At 44.1% G+C, this 18907-nt stretch overlaps 1 protein-coding gene across 4 annotated transcripts in view; it reads left to right on the top strand.

The window, feature by feature from the left end:
- The first annotated feature begins 5514 nt into the window (after positions 1-5514).
- The window catches only part of PTK2B (protein tyrosine kinase 2 beta), a 97946-nt gene continuing 84553 nt past the window's right edge, over positions 5515-18907 (top strand). For all 4 annotated transcript variants that reach the window (XM_086948501.1, XM_086948500.1, XM_086948499.1 and 1 more), the window contains exons 1-2: positions 5515-5596; positions 18615-18715. In XM_086948501.1, coding sequence (XP_086804627.1) covers positions 5584-5596; positions 18615-18715 — 114 coding nt within the window. In that variant the 5' untranslated portion in view covers positions 5515-5583. The remainder of the gene's footprint in view (positions 5597-18614; positions 18716-18907) is intronic.

Raw genomic sequence — 18907 nt, 5'->3', positions numbered from 1 at the left:
AGAAGGGCAGAGGAGGCCAGCAGTCGGCTCCAGCACCCAAGGGCCAGGCTGGGTCTAAGCCCTAGGAACCTACTTCCCCCGGATCTGTTACCCACTCCGGTAGGGGGAAGCATTCAATTTTTTCTGGCAGAGTGGAGAAAAATTACTCAGGACAAGTGGGTGCTGAATATTGTTTGCAATGGATACAGTCTTCGGTTCACAAGCCCCCTCCGGTCAGCTCGCGGTTTCAGCTGCGCGAGCTCCATGCGGTGGCGGATATCCTGTTAAAGAAAAGGGCGATAGAAGACGTACCTCTGTCCTAGAGAGGAAGAGGTCTGTACTCCCGGTTCTTCCTGGTTCGCAAGAAGGACAAGAACGAGTTCAGGCCCATTCTGGACTTGCGACAGGCAAACAAATGGATTCGCAGGGAAAAGTTTTGCATGCTGTCGTTGCATCAGATTTATCCTCAGTTGCAACAGGGAGACTGGCTATGTGCTATAGATCTACAGGATGCTTACTTCCATGTGCCCATTGCACACAAACACAGGAAGTTCCTGCGGTTCCAAGTCGGCGCCAATCATTATCAATACACAGTACTCCCATTCGGACTAAAGTCTGCGCCGAGAACATTCTCGAAGTTCATGGCGGTGGTAGCAGCACACCTGCGGAAGAACAAGGTGTTTGGCTACCCGTACCTGGACGATTGGTTGATCAAGGCATCCTCCTTCTCGGAAGCGCGAGCACACTTCCGGAAGACGTGCGTTCTCTTGAACAGGCTGGGGTTGCACATCAACATGGCCAAGTCTGTCCCGACTCCGGTCCAATGCATACAGTACTTGGGAGCCTCCATCAATACTCTGTCAGCAAGCGTGTCTCCTTCGGAAGAGCGACGATTCTCTCTCCTTCGGAAGGCTCAGGCTCTTATGACAACTCCATCTACAACAGTGAGGACGGTGTCTTCTCTACTGGGATTGATGGCCTCTTGTATCTTCCTGACGCCACACGCACGGCTGCACATGAGACCGTTGCAGGAGTGCGTGGAAGACCAGTGGGATCAGAGGAAAGGATCTTGGGACGACAAGATACGACTGTCTCTGCATGCTCTTCAGTCGCTGAAGTGGTGGTGTTCGGCGGAGAACCTCTTGAGAGGGGTTCCCTTCCACAAGGACATTCCCTCGCAGACTGTTGTGACGGATGCTTCTCTCCTGGGATGGGGGGCGCACTCCGGGACCCTACAGATTCATGGAACGTGGTCGCCGATGGAGGCCACGTATCACATCAATTTCCTGGAACTCAGAGCTGTTCACTTGGCACTGAAGGCCTTTCTTCCGTCCTTCCAGACCAACTCTCTGCTTGTACAGATGGACAATACCACCACGATGTATTACCTCAACAAGCAGGGGGGCTCGAGATCACACACTCTGTCACAGGAGGCGCAGGCGATCTGGCACTGGCTCCTAGCCAGAGGACTGACGATAACGGCTACCCATCTGCCAGGTGTGCAGAATGTTCAGGCAGACGCACTGAGCAGACTGGTTCAGGAAAACCATGAATGGGTCATAAACGACGAAGTACTAGGAGAAGTCTTCGCAAGGTGGGGAACTCCAGACGTAGATTTGTTCGCCACCGCCGAAAACAGCAAATGCAGAGACTTCGCCTCCAGGTACTACCAGCAGGGGACGCTGGGGAATGCGTTATGGATCAACTGGACGAACAGCTTTCTGTACGCCTTTCCCTGATTCCGGCGGTACTCATCAAGCTGGCCCGGTCCAGGGCTCGGATGATACTCATTGCCCCGGAGTGGCCCAGGCAGTGGTGGTTCACGGACCTGCTTCACCGGTCTCTCCTTCCTCACATTCGGCTGCCGTGCAGGCCGGACCTTCTCACGAAGTTCGGGGGACGGATGTTGAGTTTGGCGGCATGGCTCCTGAGATAGTGCAATATGGCCATCTGAATCTGCCTGCGGATTGCATGGACATACTGAAGGAGTCTAAGAGGCCTTCCACTCCGACTTCATATGCTTACAAGTGGAAGAGGTTTTGTATCTGGTGCCAGTCTAAGAACCATGACCCTACGACGTGTAAGGAAGATGTCATCCTTCCTTACCTTCTACATTTGGCGCAGTCTGGACTTAATGTTCATTCCATTAAGGTTCATCTCGCCGCATTGACTGCCTACAGGAAATGCCCTTCACAGACTTCCTTTTTCCAGATCCCTGTGATCAAAGATTTTCTGGAAGGATTGAAGAAAGTATTCCCTCCTGTCAGGCTTCCTTCGCCTTCATGGGAACTGAATGTGGTGCTGTCCAGGTTGATGAAGGAGCCTTTTGAACCTATTCATAAGGCTTTGTTGCAGCACCTGTCCTGGAAGGCGGCGTTCCTCGTGGCCATTACATCGGCCCGGAGGGTGAGTGAAATTCAGGCGTTGTGTTGTACTGAACCTTATACTGTATTTCATGCTGCTAAGGTTGTTATGCGTACTCACCCTAAATTTCTTCCCAAGGTTATTTCTGATTTTCATGTCAACCAGACCATAACTTTGCCTACGTTTTTTCAGAATCCTTCGTCTCCAGCGGAAAGGTCTCTCCATTCCCTGGATGTTAGGAGGGTGTTGAAATTTTATCTGGATAAAACCAAAGACATTCGTAGGTCTGACCAGTTGTTTATTAATTATGGATCAGTCAGGACGGGTCTTGCTACCTCTAAGCAGTCCATTTCTAGGTGGATTGTGTCCTGCATACAATTGTGTTACCAAAAGGCTAATAAGACCTTAGGAGGTAAGCCTAAGGCTCATTCCACCAGGGGCAAAGCTGCCACGACGGCCTTGCTCCGTAACATGCCGATTGCTGAAATCTGCAAGGCAGCCACTTGGAAATCGGTTCATACCTTTGCTAAGCATTACTGTCTGGACTCTGAAGCCAGGGCAGATGCTCAGGTTGGGCAGGCTTCGCTGCGGAATTTGTTTGCGCAATAGTGGCGTTAATTTCTTTCTCCACCGCCGCTTTGGTGTGGGGATGGGCTTGCCATTCTATTCACTAGATTATGACTATACACAGAGATCCCCTACTACAGAAGGAGTAGTTTCTGTCCTGTAACTCCAGTTCTGTAGTAGGGGTATCTCTGTTATAGTCATAAGCGCCCGCCCTCCTCCCCGGTGGAGATGTTTCTTCATGTAAGGAATGCAACAGGTCTGGCGTGCTTCGCCTTCAAAAAGAACTGAAAGTAGAGGGACCTGCTATGCATTCTGGGATACTGGGAGAAAGTTCTGGAAAGTTCTCTTAAAGGCACAGTATCCTATTTAAACCACATAATGGCAGCCTATGGGGCTTTTCTGTCCATGCCTTCCTCTCTATCATTCCAGAGTCTTTTACTGGTGGAGGCACGTTTCTCTATGGTAGAAACTGGGCAGGCTGTGTTGTGTGTGGTGTTGTTTGGTGGAATTTCTAGTTGAAGTACTGGACAGTGTAGCCTGTGGATATAGGCTGCATTATTTGTCTTTAAATTCTCTCTTAAGTGTCTTTGCAGTTTCTGCATGATTTGACAACTTAAGAGATTATTTTTGTTTACAATTGCCTTGCATTGAACTGAAAAGTAGGATCTCAAGGATGACCAAAAATAAGGAATTAACTATAGCAGATATCGAATACGCTAAATGCAGGAACATTTCCCATCGGCCAGTTCCTGCAGGGATTAAATCACATAATCCTACCGAACATGGTCTGTGTCAAATTTTGCAAAACCCCGTGCCCAGAAGTGGTGTTCCTTCCTCAGGACCACAATATAGCAACTCGCGTACGCCCACATATTGGAGATCTTCCACATTATTGCCAATTGGATGAATATGCATTTGGTTGTCACCCAGCACAAATTCTCACTTTGTGTAAAATTAACTTACTGCACTGCAGGTATCAGTGAACTTCCTGTACTAATAATGCAACATTGTTGTTAGCATTGCAGGTGTGCAGTGCTGCAAAGATGATTCCCAAGCAACTTTAAACACTGTAACCTTCGTAAATTTCAAGTTTTCAAAACTTAAAAAAAGACAAATACCAGGAAAAATGTTCGACTAATTGTAGGCTCGTGGTAGAAAAACTCTGCAAAAACCTCAGCAGGATAATTCTCTCATAAAATATTTTGCATGCAAAGTTTTCTCACAAAAAAGCACATCTCCTCCAAAAGAAATTAGACAGAGTTGAGAAACTCAGAAAACTTTGTAAACTGTATGCAGTATGAAGCATGCCTCCTTTGTCAATCTATGCAGTTTGAAACGTTGCTAACTGGTGGCCTTGCTCTTGAGGAGTAATGAGCTCTTTACAGAGGAATAAATAGAAAACTCAACATGTATATCATCACTGACAATGGGTAGTGGAGATGCTCAAAACAAACAAACCTGGAGTTGGTGCAAAATAATGCTTTACACACAACCCTATGCTCGCCCGTCACCCATCAATAGCGATATCTATCCCATGTTTTTATAGGAATGCTTTGTGTACGTGTTTTAATAATGTTCAAACCAACCCCAATTACAAGGTTGCAGAAAAATCCCATTATGTTCTACCTTAACATATAAAGGTGAAAACGGCAAGGAGCTTGTCAAAAGTAAAAGCATCAGTCATGCTACATGAATGAGAAAAAACAATACTAAGCCTCACCATGAAGGAAGAAAATTATTATGCGCTTTCTTGGTCAGATCAAGGATGTTTGTGTGATAAAAATGGATTCTGCGAGCAGTGTCCCCCCAGAATCGGAAACTGAAGATGTGTTGAGAGCAAAAAAAATGAACTTTAAAAAATAAATTATTGCATGATGCTTACAGAAGGATCAAAGATAAACACTGACTTATAGGCGAGTTCATATAAATTAGATACGTGTCATGTGTACCAACAAACTTCCTCTGGTTGGGCATCTACCAACTATCCCAAAGGAATCTTTGATCAGGTTTTTCTTCAAAAATATTTTGTCTATTCTGACTGTGGTCCTCTCCTTTTGATGATGAAGTTCTCTTAACAGGTTTTTATAGTCACAGCATGTGTTGCCAATTGCCCTTTGAATCTTAAAAGCATCCTGGGGAAACAATGTAGATGGTTGAGGGATAGGAGATTAGTGAGAACTACTGTTGTGTGCCGTTGTGTGGTATAGTGTTGATCTCATATCATACAGCAATCATAAACGAAATGTGTTTTTTGCGTGATCTTTAAATTGTTCAAATGTTAAAGACATAAGAAACCAAAACTTAAACATTTGAAAGAAGGTAGCAGCAAATATTGCAGGTAGTTTTCCCTGTTTGGTCTTGGCCATCTCACTTGTAATAAAATATTACAGGCAGCTTGTGAAATTCTTTTTTATTAAAACATTTTCTTATGTTAGAGTGTGTCTGTGTCAATGAAATAGGTAATAAGACTGTGTAGGAAGTTAGGACTCCCTTTTTATATAAATCATGTCAAACAAATGTAAGTTGTCATCTTTTGTATATGGGGATTAGGATGACGCTGCTTGGATGAAACTTTTTCTAAATAGCTCCTTCTTCTTCCAGCGAGCAGATCGGATCAATGTGGCTGTGAAGACCTGTAAGAAGGACTCTACCCAAGAAGTTAAGGAGAAGTTTATGAGCGAAGCTGGTTTGTACCTGGTCCATACTAGAAATGTGAACTCATTTATCATAAAAATAAATAGCTTTAATCATAGAATAATGTCATTTCATTTCATTGCTAATTCTAGCGTATATGTCTCTTGCTGTGTTGCTTCAGACTGCATTTGGCAACTAGGAGTGGCACCAGTATAAAACATTCTCCCCTACTGCGACTTACTTTTTATAGACATTTTTTTAAAGTGAAGACACAGGCATTTTATTACATATAAATCAAATGTTCTTTTTTATCTAATACATGCTTCATTCAAATCTAGGGTTTATTTTGTATTTCCTATAGTATCACATTCTCCTTTAAAAGTATTCAGCTCCTTAACTTGCTTCTCTTGAACTTTTTCTATTTCACTAGTCTTAAACAGTGGTTCATAGATGGGCTTGTAATACAGAGGAAACGTCTGTAAATGTTTGAGAGAGTTACATATGTTTGTTCTTTGTATAAGCCAAAAAAGTAGTAGTGGTCCCAAAGTGTATTGAGAGCGAGTGGGGCACTTTAATTCCGAGATTAATCTGTGCTATGTGTCCCTTGCATGATGCAAGGTTTATCAGAGATTGTTGAGATTTTATGTTTAGACGATACAAAGTATGCATTGTAATATAGATGAGAGCAGCATGCTCTTAAAACCACAGTAATGTGATGATTGATAGGGTGCTAATAAGGGTTAAACATACATTTAATCTAAACCATGCACTCGTTACTCAAGCAACTTGCAATTCGATATCTGGCGTCGATGATGCATCATGCAGTCGAGGTGATGCATCGGTGCCAAAGGCCTGCAATGGGAGAACCTTTGTCATTATTGAGACTGACTTCAATATTTATACCTGGTAACCTTCCTCTGAAAGGTGGAAGAAGCTTCTAGAATTCTCTTTGAGGTCACCAGGCATCTTGCCTGCCCTTTCCTGGCTCCAGACTACCCACTGGGGTATGTAACCCTTTGTGTGGAGGCAGGGCACATACTACTCAAGTGTAAGTATGGCTGTGCTCAGCTCCACCCTCCCATCCTGTCAGAGATGGCACATTCCAGCACATCTAAACTCTCTATGAAGTTGAAGTTGGGGGTATTTATTTAGCGCACCTTTACCAAAAAGGTTTCATGGCGCTGAACGGTTCGGCACATAACAGGCAAATAGTTAGACCTCAAACGCTCTGATGAATTGCCAAGTCTTCAGATCTTTGCGGAACTCAGAATATGACTGGGAAAAACGAAGATTGACAGGGAGGGCATTCCAGAACCTGCGGGCCAAAAAGGAAAAACTCGATCCCCCATGTTTTTTCCTAACAAAATGTGGGACAACCAAAAGACTCTTAGAGGAAGACCGTAAATTCCTGGAAGGAATGTAGGTTAAGAGCCGGGATGCCACATATTGGGGAGCCAAGCCCGCCAATGATTTAAAGATAATACACCTGAGTTTAAATTGGCATCTATGGGCAACCGGCAACCAATGCAGTTGCCTCAACAGCGCAAGAACTTGATGGAATCTAGACCGACTATAAATCAGCCTAGCTGTCTGATTTTGAATAAGCTGTAACCGGCGTAGTTCGTAAGCAAGGATGCCAATATATAGAGAGTTGGCATAGTCAACCCGAGAGATAACAAGGGCAAGAAGAATAGATTTAAGAGCGTAGATGATAAAAAAACGGGAAACCCCCCGAATGGTACGGAGACATAAGAAACAGGAGGAAACAATCGGGCTAATCTGGGTGTGCATCAAAAGGTCGTCGCTGAGTTTAATGCCCAAACTTTTCACAGATTTAGCCGCAGAAGGGGCAGGTCCAAGAGAGGAAGGCCAGAAGTTAGAACTCTAGGGATTGGGTGAGCCTCCGATCAGGACTAACTCTGTCTATTTGGGATTTAACTTGAGGTGGTTTATGTTCATCCAATCCTGGATAAAAATTGTGTGTGTGTCCGTCTAGGAGGAATACACAAAACCCAACTGCCCACTACACCCACTCATGTGGCCCAGTGACTGGCTACAGGCATTGAATGGCTAAAGCAGGAACATGCCAACTTTCAAAACGTGGCATTTTCAAAACTGCAATTTAAAATCTGACTTTACCATGAAAGAGGATTGTACATTACAATCCCTAAGATACCAGCAATTAACTGGTTACCTGCTTCCATGTGGAAATTACAGTGTATTAAATGTAGTAAGATAACTCCATTGTTATCCTATGGGAGATGAAGGCCTTGCAGTAGTGAAAAACAAATTTAGGAATTTTTCCCAGCCAGGACATGTGAAACTTCAAATTACCTGTCCTACTTTTTGAATACTTTGCACCCTGCCCACTGGGCTGCCCAGGGCCTACCCTAGGGGTGACATATGTATTAAAAAGGAAGGTTTGGGCCTGGCAAAAGGTTTATTTTGCCATGTCGAATGGCAGTTTAAAAACTGCGCTTACAGGCTGCAGTGGCAGACCTGAGACATGTTTAAAGTGTACTTAACTTAAGTGGTTGGCACACACAGTGATGCAGGCCTGCTAGTAGCATTTACGTTTTTTTAAAACTCTTTTTATTATTAACATGTGGTCAAGTTAACAAACCAGATAAACAAAGAAACAGTTTCATGGCATCGCTATATCAAAAAGAGAAATATAAATACAATCATTTAAAATAAAGAAAGGAAGAGTAAGATTTATCTTTACATAAATGTTCCCCAGATTTTTTCCATTTTACACAATGATCAAACCCCCCCCCCTAGTTTTAACAAGTGCAAGCTCCATATTATATATTTCTTTAACAAGGCCCCACCACTCCAACACCGCCGGTGGGCTCCGTGGGATCCAAACCCGGGCTATAGCTAATCTAGCACAAGCAAGTAAAATAGTTATAAGATCTCTATTCTGTCCACCCATCACCACATCCAATACTGTAAGTGATATAGATCTACCAAGTTTTTGAGACAGACTTTTTGTGACCCCACGCCAGAGCCCCTGGCTATAGCTCTCCGGGCCCATGGGAATCAGATGGGCATTCCGATCAGAGACGCACATAATTAATATCTATATATGTAGATGATATTTTATTGTACTTCAGTGACCTAGAGGAGGACCACACTGTAATCTATGACATTTTTAGCCGTTTTGAAGAGTTATCGGGCTTGGCTATTAACCCGGAAAAATCAAATGGCTTCTATTTTAGAGATGCGCTGCATCCCGCTTCCATACGTTTCGGAATGCATCACATACCAGTAGCCCAGACCACGTTCAAGTACCTAGGGATACAGGTCTATAGATCGCCGGAGGACCAATTGGATGGTAATCTTAAGCACACCATTACACGACTCCGGAACAGTGTGGGTTTCTTGACTTCCTTACCTCTGTCCGTTATGGGCAGAGTCGCAATCTCTAAGATGGTCATGCTCCTCCGCCTACTGTATTATTTCGTAAACCTACCCGTGATCGTTCCTCAACAGGTGTTTAACACTCTTAACACCATCTTGATTAGCCTTATCTGGGGTGCTGGTCGAAGACGCCTTAGCCTCCGTAATCTTCTATTAGGGACTAGACTGGGGGGCCTGGGAGTCCCTGATTTTCGAGGATACTACTATGCCAGTCAACTCCAATGGCTATCATACTGGGTAGCCGGCAGGAATCTCTACGAGATTGACTTCACGCCTGAGCGACTGGCGCGAGGGGAGCTGCACTCCCTGCTGCTGCCGAAAAGTAGGATTCCTCCGGATTGTCACCCACTCCTACACACAGCCCTGATGTGCTGGAGAAGAGCACTGTCATACACCTCATCGGCGACGCCATATGCGGCGAACATCCCCTTTCTGGGTATCCCAACACCGCAGGGTAGTATAACAAGGCATACACTGCGCCCCTGGGAGGAGACTGGAATGGAGGAGGTGGGTGCACTCTTTGGATACGGGACTCTGTTGGACCATGTATCCTTTCTACAGATTACAGGCACTCCCCCTGGATTATATTTATTGCACGCCACAGTGTCGCATTACATTCGGAACACCTGTGCACCACAACGACCCCAACCCACGCAACACGAATTGGTTCACCTATTATACTATATGGGAGCAGGGGGACATCTAGTGCGCTGGTTATATACAGGGATCAGGGAACATGCTGCAATTCCACTTACTACGCTTAAGGACACTTGGGTTCAGGATACACACACAGCACTGACGGATAAGGCATGGCAGATTATCATTGAGCATCCCAGGCGAGTATCACAGAATGTTAAATTTAGATTCATACAAGTAATGGTGCTGCATAGGGCGTATCTAACTCCAAAACGTCTACACAGGATGTTCCCGGACTCCCCCCATAGTTGCCCGTGTTGCGGGGAAGATGAGGCTGGATTCCTCCACGTGCCCTGGTCCTGTACACTCCTGCGGGGATATTGGGCAGAGATATGCCAGGTATTAAGAACCACTACTCATCTGCCGGTACCCGAGGAGGCTCTATACTGCCTAGTTGGGTCCCGTAAAAGATCCAAAACACTGAAGGCCAAATTGAAATTCCTAGACCTGGCCCTTCTATTAGCGGTTAGGGCACTGACGATGAGATGGAAATCCTCGAGGCCACCCAGAATGGCTGTGTGGCAGACGGACCTTGAGAAATGAGGCAGAGCAAAGGGGACAGCTCTTAGAAGAGAGGAGGAGAAAGGTCAACAGAAGTGTCCTATGGCCCAGGAATGGGAGGTCATGCTGATGGATCTGGAGGGGATAAATCCTTATACCGTCACAAGGTGATAGTATATGATGTCTACACAGTGTACAGAGCTTGGGTGATGGGACATAATGACGCCCGGGGCAGCGTACGGACTACTTGTATCCCTAACACTACGGTCTAAACAATTACGATATAAATTATGAGGCACTCTACAGTGGTTTTTCACCGTGACCAGGAGACGGTGGGACAGGGTGGGACTGTTGGGGAGGGAGGTAGGAGGGTTACTTTCTCCTTGTTATGTATGGCGGTGTTGGAGGGATACTGCTGATCCTATCTACAGTAGGAAAGGAACGACATGTCACTGATGGTCATAGACATAGGAACGCTTAGATTCCATTATTATTATTATGTTTTTAGATTATCTTTCCCGCTGCATGATGGGCTGTTGGTAATATGGCAACCGACAATGTTTATGGTTGGGATGAACACGGAAAATGTGACTGATGGATGCATATACTAATTTGTAACTGGGATACATTGCCTTGATCAGTCCTGAATAAAGAGTTTAAAAAAAAAAAAGCTTTTATAAGAAACAATCCCATACATCAGAGTCTAATAATACTGTAAGCTTCATGCTTCGTATGAAATAATCACGAATTTGGCAGTACTTTAGCCGCATATTCTCTGTAAGATTGTATAAAAACTTCGATCTGTCAAATGTAGAGAACCCATTAAAATCATACAGATCCCCTAAGCTTTTGATACCCAAACTAGCCCATTGTTTCCCACCCCATCATGAAAATTCCTGGAAAAACTGGGTTATCCCATGAGGGAAGTTTAGGGTGATTATTCGATATTTTGTATCTATTAAGGATAGCCCGCCAGATAAATACAATATCCCTTGCAGTCTTGAATTTGACCCACTTGAAATAGTTTGGATCATTCGTTCGATATAGAAACATTTTAGATTCTTCTCCCAACATAAATTCATAATAAAAGAGGGAATTATTACTATAGATTATAAAGCTGCGTAGACGTCCTAGAAAGGCTGACCAAAAATATAATTGAAAATCTAGGAAATCAAGACCCACTTGATGGAATGGAAGTTTCAGTAGCTCAATAGCGCGACGCACCTTTTTATAACTCCAAATAAAACGACTAAATATAACATCTAAGCATTAGAAAAAAATAATTATTAATACGAAAAGGAATAGACAGGAATAAATAAAGAAATTTAGGAAGGATCTTTATTTTATTTAAATGTATCCGCCCACTTATACTTAGAGGAACCTTGTGCCACTTTTTTAATGAAATAGCTGTGTCTTTTAGTAATAACTCGTAATTTACTACAGCTATCTCTTCTAATTTAGCAGAGACTTTAATCCCCAGATAAGCAGCAGTATTACAGACTCCCTGTATGGTAGCCAATGGTTTATAGTCAGAGCCGGACTGGCCATAGCAAGCACCGGGCAATCCCCCGGTGAGCCGCACAGGTGGGGGCCGGTTTTGGGCCCCTGGGGGCCGTTTTTGTTACAGGGACGTTTTTGCAAAATCGGCCCTGTACCAAAATCGGCAGAAAACCGGCTCCAGCAAAGAGCTCGGTGGCATCTCCAAACCCCCCGCCCCTCCCCCGACTGTTGGGGGGGGGGGGCGACCACTTTGCCAGGGCCGGTTGTGGTTCCCAGTCCGGCCCTGTTTATAGTTCACCACTACTTAAGTCTTATTTGTGTTCAATCTGTAGCCTGAGACAGCCCCAAATCTCCTTGCCTCCAAAATGATCCCGTTCATTGCTTCTCCTACATCTACTGAATATACAGCAATATTGTCTGCGTAAACCGTTATTTTAAGACAATTCAGTCCTGAAACAAAAGGAATTATTCGTGATTGGTTTTGTAGAGATACTAGAAATGGCTCCATAGACAGGGCAAATAATAAAGGTGTCAGAGGGCATCCTTGACGAGTGCCCCGCTGTGTAAAAAATGCTGCAGATTGCAGCCCTGCCCAGCTAACTTTGGCACTGGGATGATCATACAAGGCTTGTATCCACTGTAAAAGCTGGCCTTTGATCCCAAATATTTTTAATGCGGCCCACAGATAGTCCCACCCCACTCGGTCAAACGCTTTCTCAGCATCTAATAATATCATACCGAGTGGGGTTGACTTAATCCTGGCAACATCAAATGCTGTAAAGGCCGTGTTTACATGGGTCGTAGTATCCCTTCCCAAAATGAACCTGTGTTGTTATGGAGATACCAAGCCAGACATTATCGGTGAAAAGCGAGCCGCCAGTATTTTAGCGAATATTTTCTCGTCCGTGTTTAGAAGAGATATGGGTCTATATGACCCACACTCGTCAGCTGGTTTATTATTATTTTTTTTTAAATACAATCTGCGTGATGTTCCATGATTTAGGAGCTTTTCCTCCAGATCCGATATACCCAGCTACCATGCCAAATAATGGGGCTAACTCTTCGATGCATTTCTTCTACAACTCCAGAGGAATTGAGTCCTCTCCAGACGCTTTGCCCGATGGTAAAGCAGAAACTGCCAATTTAATTTCAACCAGTGTAATATCACCCGTTAGTATATCTAATTGTTCATCCTCTATATGATTCAAAGAGTGAGTTTACAAAAATGTATTTCTTTTATCAAACACCCGCCGATTCTCTGGAGTATATAGATCCCTATAGTAATTGGCGAATTGTTTGAGCATCTGCTGAGGGCTATTATATGTCACATTATTAGGTCCTTTAATAACCTTGACTAAAGTTTTTGCCTTTTCATCTACCACCTTATATCCTAGTATTTTCCCTATTTTCTCCCCACCCTCATACTGGGATAGATGGTATTTATTCAGTTTAGTAAGGCTTTTTTCCCTAAGCGTATTTTTTAAAGCAGATTTAAGGTCAACTAAAATATAGCCCAGTTCTTCTACTTCAGTTTAGCCCTGTAAAAGTGCTTCAGCCATTTGTTTTTCTACTGAGAGTATTCTAGCAATGGTTTAATCTGTCTCCTTCTTAAGTTCATGATTCTGTCTTAGTATGTACTGTTGAGCAAAACCCCTAATACTAGCTTTACAAGAATCCCAAACCACAGTATGTGAGGCTGAACCAATATTCATTTCCAGAAATTCTTTTAAGTGTGCCTTAAGTTGTAATATAATATCCTCATTTGAGAAAAGATGCCTAGGAAATGAAAAAAAGCCAAGTCTCTGCTTTCCTGATTTAGTTTTAAAAGAAAAAAGGATTGGGTTGTGGTCAGTGGTGACCCTTGGGTAGATCTCCCTGTAACTTGTCTCCAAGATTTTATCTGATACCCAGGCCATGTGTATACCGGAGCAAAGTCTGAGCATTTGTCACCCCGAGTGGGACGGTATGCTCAGATGTGAGTCCCAGGCTCTCCACACCACTGGAGTCCAGTTATCCTGGTTGAAGACGGCTTATAGTCAGAAACCGGTTCTAGGATGCTTGATTCCGGTCCAGGGAAGACATGGTTTGGCAGTTCAGGCTGGAGTGTTCCCATGAGGCACAGGGTCAAGGCTGATTTGCATATGGCCATGTCTGAACTGGGGTGGTGTGGAGTGCAAAAAAACGATGGATTTAGGCCCAGATCTCTGTACTGGGGTGAATGTATGACATTGTTCTGCATTCTGTCCATCAATTGTTGTTTTTGAGTATATTATTAGACAATAAAGTCCTTGACTGTACTGATTCTATTCAAAGATTATTCTTATTTTAGGAAAGATGAAAGGCTCTTTATCTATACTAATATAATAAAGAGAGAGCCCAAACATTTGAGGCGGGTAATTTCAGGAACCACAGCACCAAGCACAACACCCAATACAGCGTTGGAAAGGGCAGTTGCACCAGAAGGACATAGGCTATGCAGACGCCCACCATATACATTTAAAAGGTAAAAGAACAGTGCCAGCAAAGTAGTCCCTTGTGGGCGTGTCTGCGTTGTGCTGTGGGCGTGTGCTGGGGGCGTGACAAACGCTGGGGGCGTGTGGTACGTTCCGCCCTTCATGCCATTTCTCATATCGTGTGCTGTGGGCGTGTGCTGGGGGCGTGGGCGTGTGCGAAGCGCGGGATTACGGTAAAAAAAGCGAGCGTTGTGCCCAATGTTCCATTGTTTTTTCTTCCCAGGTTCTGTACATTCCATCTCCGGGTGTCCACCCTGCTCCCTTTAAATACCCCTGCACCCCATAATCATAACCCACCCTTACTCCTTAAAATACCCCAACACCCTTAAACACTAACCCATCTTAACCCTATAAATATACCCTGTACCTCAAAACCCAAACCTATCCCTAAACCCTAAAAATACCCCTGTACCCCAAAACCCCTGAACCCTATAAATACCCTTGTACCTCAAACCCCAAACCTACCCCTGAACCCTAAAAATACCCCTGTACCCCAAAACCCAAACCTGCCCCTAAACCCTAAAATTGCCCTTGTACCCCAAAACCCAAACCTACCCCTCAACCCTAAAATACCCCTGTACCCCTAAACCCAAACCTAGCCCTGAACCCTTAAAATACCCCTGTACCCCAAAACCCAAACCTACCCCTGAACCCTAAAATTCCCCTGTACCCCAAAACCCAAACCTAGCCCTGAACCCTAAAAATACCCCTGTACCCCAAAACCAAAACATAGCCCTGAACCCTTAAAATACCCCTGTACCCCAAAACCCAAACCTACCCCTGAACCCTAAAAATATCCCTATACCCCAAAACCCAAACCTAGCCCTGAACCCTAAAAATACCCCTGTACCCCAAAACCCATACCTAAACCCTAAAACTACCCCTGTACCCCATAACCCAAAACTATATCTGAACCCTTTAAATACCCAAACACCCCAAAACATATACCTCAGTACCCCAAAACATATGCCCCTATACCCATACTTAGCTTATCCAAACATTAAAAAAACATGCTTTTACCATTCATGCATTTACAACGATTTTGTTGTAAATGTATGCGTGGTAAAAGCATATAAAATGTAAAGCCATGCGTTATATTGGCATTGCGGAGTCATGGTACTTTCGTAATGAAAGTATGCAGAGTGATAGTATGCGGAAAGAAAGTTGCGGAATAATGGGTGTTTACCCTCCCCCGGTAAGTACATTGGTAGCACGGCGGCCCACATCTCCAGCAATAAATTCATATTTTTTCACCACCGATTTGAAAAATGCACAGGTCTCTCTCATTGATGGCCAGCACCGACATACACTTTTAGACACACCTCCCCCCACAAGTTCTAGAATTGCGAACTTTAGAGCTGGGGAGCTACGTTCGAATCTCGGCATCAGCTCAACATCCTGTGATTCCAGGCAAATCGCTTTGTCTCCCCGTGCCTACCACAAATGAATGTGTTCTTCTGTAATGTAAATTGTGCTCATGCCATGTTGTCAAGTTCACGCTATATAATATTGCAAGGAAAAATAAAGTAGGGAAACTCGAGTTCACACACTACTGAACGCGCACTCTTAAGTGCATCAGCAGTGCACTGTGAATCGGAGCGTTTCACAGGCCTGTCACAGATAAGAAATGCTATCAAAACGAAATCCTACAAAACAATATACTACTGTCCGGCAGCAATTCATACCCGGACAACTTCGGGACGGGCTGCTAGTATATGAATACAAAGAAAAACAATCACAGTAGTAACGTTTGCTATTGCTTTTGTAACAATAGGAAGTCCTACAACAGCAAGAAGACAAAAAATACCAATAGACATTGAGACCTTTTTGTAGGTGCTTTTACTTGTGGTACTTTCTTCAACACATATGCGCCTATTTAAAACTGAAATAGTTTGCTTTGTAGTTCTTCTCAATGAACAGTAGATGGCGCCGTGTGATAAGAGAAGGAACTTTGTAAAGATACAGTTCTGCTTTGTGTGGTTATACACAGTTTAGGAAAACAATAGAAGTTACTGGGCATTGGAATTTACGGACAAGACGCCCAGAGAAGAAAACATGAGCTACATTTGCATTAGGAATTTATTAGAAGGTGGTGTATTCACAAATGAAAACATGATCTATATACGCACTGCATTGTTGGCAGCAAATATTGTGGCTATATCAAAGAAAATGACTAATTAAAAAGTATCAGATGTTAAAATGTTAAAATTCAAAAATAAAAAGGTTTTATAGTAGAACCAGTAGGTGAGGTGCCAACATAATCGGAGGAACATCCTAAGAGGCAGAAACCACTTGGGAGATCACCTCCAGTGTGCAAATATGCTAGTGTTCGAAATAAAATGCATACAATTTTATAAATAAGTGGCCCTGCAGAATAATGTAAAGTAAAATTAAAGACACACAGGGCCGATTGACTTGATAACAAAAGTAAATGACGCCTTTGATGAGACTCAACACAGCCTAAAACAGGCTATATACCTGGAACAAATGAGCATTTATAAGCTGCGAGAACTATTGGCTTACCAGGCGTCATCTATGTAGAAAGGCACAGGGTTAAATAAATATTCAGAGTCCGTTTGAAGGCATAAGGACATCATGACCCTACAATGTCTTATGGTGTATTTAATAAACAGGTAGCTTCCTTCTCTCAGATACTTCTTAATGGTTTGCAAAAGCTCCAGAGAGTTGTTGGGAAGGCAAGTCTTCTCAATGCATGTCATCAATAGCCTTACATTTGCAATTTGATGAAGGCATATGATAAAGTACGTCAGTGAGGCGTGGGTGTGATCAGGATAGCACGTATAAATATGAGGCCAGCTTTAGTTGGTCAAAAGGCTGGACTAACTTTCAAGAAAAAACGTTATTTCTTCAAGAAACCCTCACTCACCCTAGTGGTGACATGCTTCATCATCGGGTCCACTCGGGAGATCGAGTACCTCCCGAGTGTGCTACGACGCCAGGAGACTGCGGAGCAGGTTGTTGTGAGAGTGAATGTGAAAAAGAGGGTGTAGTTAAAAATGTCAGAGGTTGTCCCAAAAAATCTTTTATTAGCTGGTCAACTTGACATATTAAAATTAAAGACTATGTGCAGGGAAACTATCCACAAGAAATACAGGTGTTTCCCTGTTAGGGGAAGGTCAACATGTTTCTGCCCTTTTAAGTGTGTGAATTTACAGGGCTTTCGTCAGGACCAGTAAGTGGGTGTTACCTCAACAGGTATAGGCGCGCTAAGGCCTACCCTGCTGTCGGTTGTGAAAGTTAAAAACAGTGGCACTATGTGTAAAAAATAAGTGCGTGAGAATACAAACCAAAGGCTTGGGGATTTACCTCTATTGTGAGGAGCCTAGAAGTTTGTAGTCAGTATGAACCACGCCCCATAGATTCAGAGGGGGGGTGGGAGCGACAATGGCACACCGCCCGCAACGCTCAGCACCCTCTCGGCACCTAGCTGTCCCCGCTGGGTCGAGTGACGAGATCCAGCGGGGACAGCTAGGTGCCGAGAGGGTGCTGAGCGTTGCGGGCGGTGTGCCATTGTCGCTCCCACCCCCCCTCTGAATCTATGGGGCGTGGTTCATACTGATTACAAACTTCTAGGCTCCTCACAATAGAGGTAAATCCCCAAGCCTTTGGTTTGTATTCTCACGCACTTATTTTTTACACATAGTGCCACTGTTTTTAACTTTCACAACCGACAGCAGGGTAGGCCTTAGCGCGCCTATACCTGTTGAGGTAACACCCACTTACTGGTCCTGACGAAAGCCCTGTAAATTCACACACTTAAAAGGGCAGAAACATGTTGACCTTCCCCTAACAGGGAAACACCTGTATTTCTTGTGGATAGTTTCCCTGCACATAGTCTTTAATTTTAATATGTCAAGTTGACCAGCTAATAAAAGATTTTTTGGGACAACCTCTGACATTTTTAACTACACCCTCTTTTTCACATTCACTCTCACAACAACCTGCTCCGCAGTCTCCTGGCGTCGTAGCACACTCGGGAGGTACTCGATCTCCCGAGTGGACCTGATGATGAAGCATGTCACCACTAGGGTGAGTGAGGGTTTCTTGAAGAAATAACGTTTTTTCTTGAAAGTTAGTCCAGCCTTTTGACCAACTAAAGCTGGCCTCATATTTATACGTGCTATCCTGATCACACCCACGCCTCACTGACGGACACTCTTCCTTTGTTTTTTGTATCTACTGACTGGGGACTAAGAGTGCCCTTGAACCCTGTCTCTCCCTTTGTTGATCACACATATGATAAAGTACAACAGATGATGCTGTTGGTATTAAGGCTGGATTTCTAGAGTATATTTGCTAGTTTTGTGAATAATTCTTTGAAGTAAATGCTCTATTCTCTGTGCGTGTTTCAGGTGTGAATGTTGGGCTCTCTGCCAGGACCTTGCTGTAACCCCCATCTCTTGCCTTTGGTTTTAGTTTTGATGAAGAAGCTGGACCACCCTCACATCGTGAAGCTGATCGGGATCATCGAAGAGGACCCCATCTGGATTGTGATGGAGCTGTATCCCTTCGGGGAGGTGAGTTTGGGGGCCAGACTTCATTGTAGTGAAAATAAAAGTAGGGTTGTTTTTCACACTCCTGGACAGGGTGCTTGCTGAGCTGAGTGGTTGTCGGCTGTCAGTGATGGTTGGGGGCTCCAGCTGATAAGTGGTGCTGCAGCTGCTGATCACAAAGTTAGGAAGGTAAGGCCTGCCTCCCTAATGTTGAGG

Source organism: Lissotriton vulgaris, unplaced genomic scaffold, assembly GCF_964263255.1.
Source record: "Lissotriton vulgaris unplaced genomic scaffold, aLisVul1.2 SCAFFOLD_254, whole genome shotgun sequence".
Lineage (NCBI taxonomy): Eukaryota > Metazoa > Chordata > Amphibia > Caudata > Salamandridae > Lissotriton > Lissotriton vulgaris.
The sequence above is the reverse complement of the archived record's forward strand: the minus strand, read 5'-3'. Positions and strand labels throughout refer to the sequence as shown.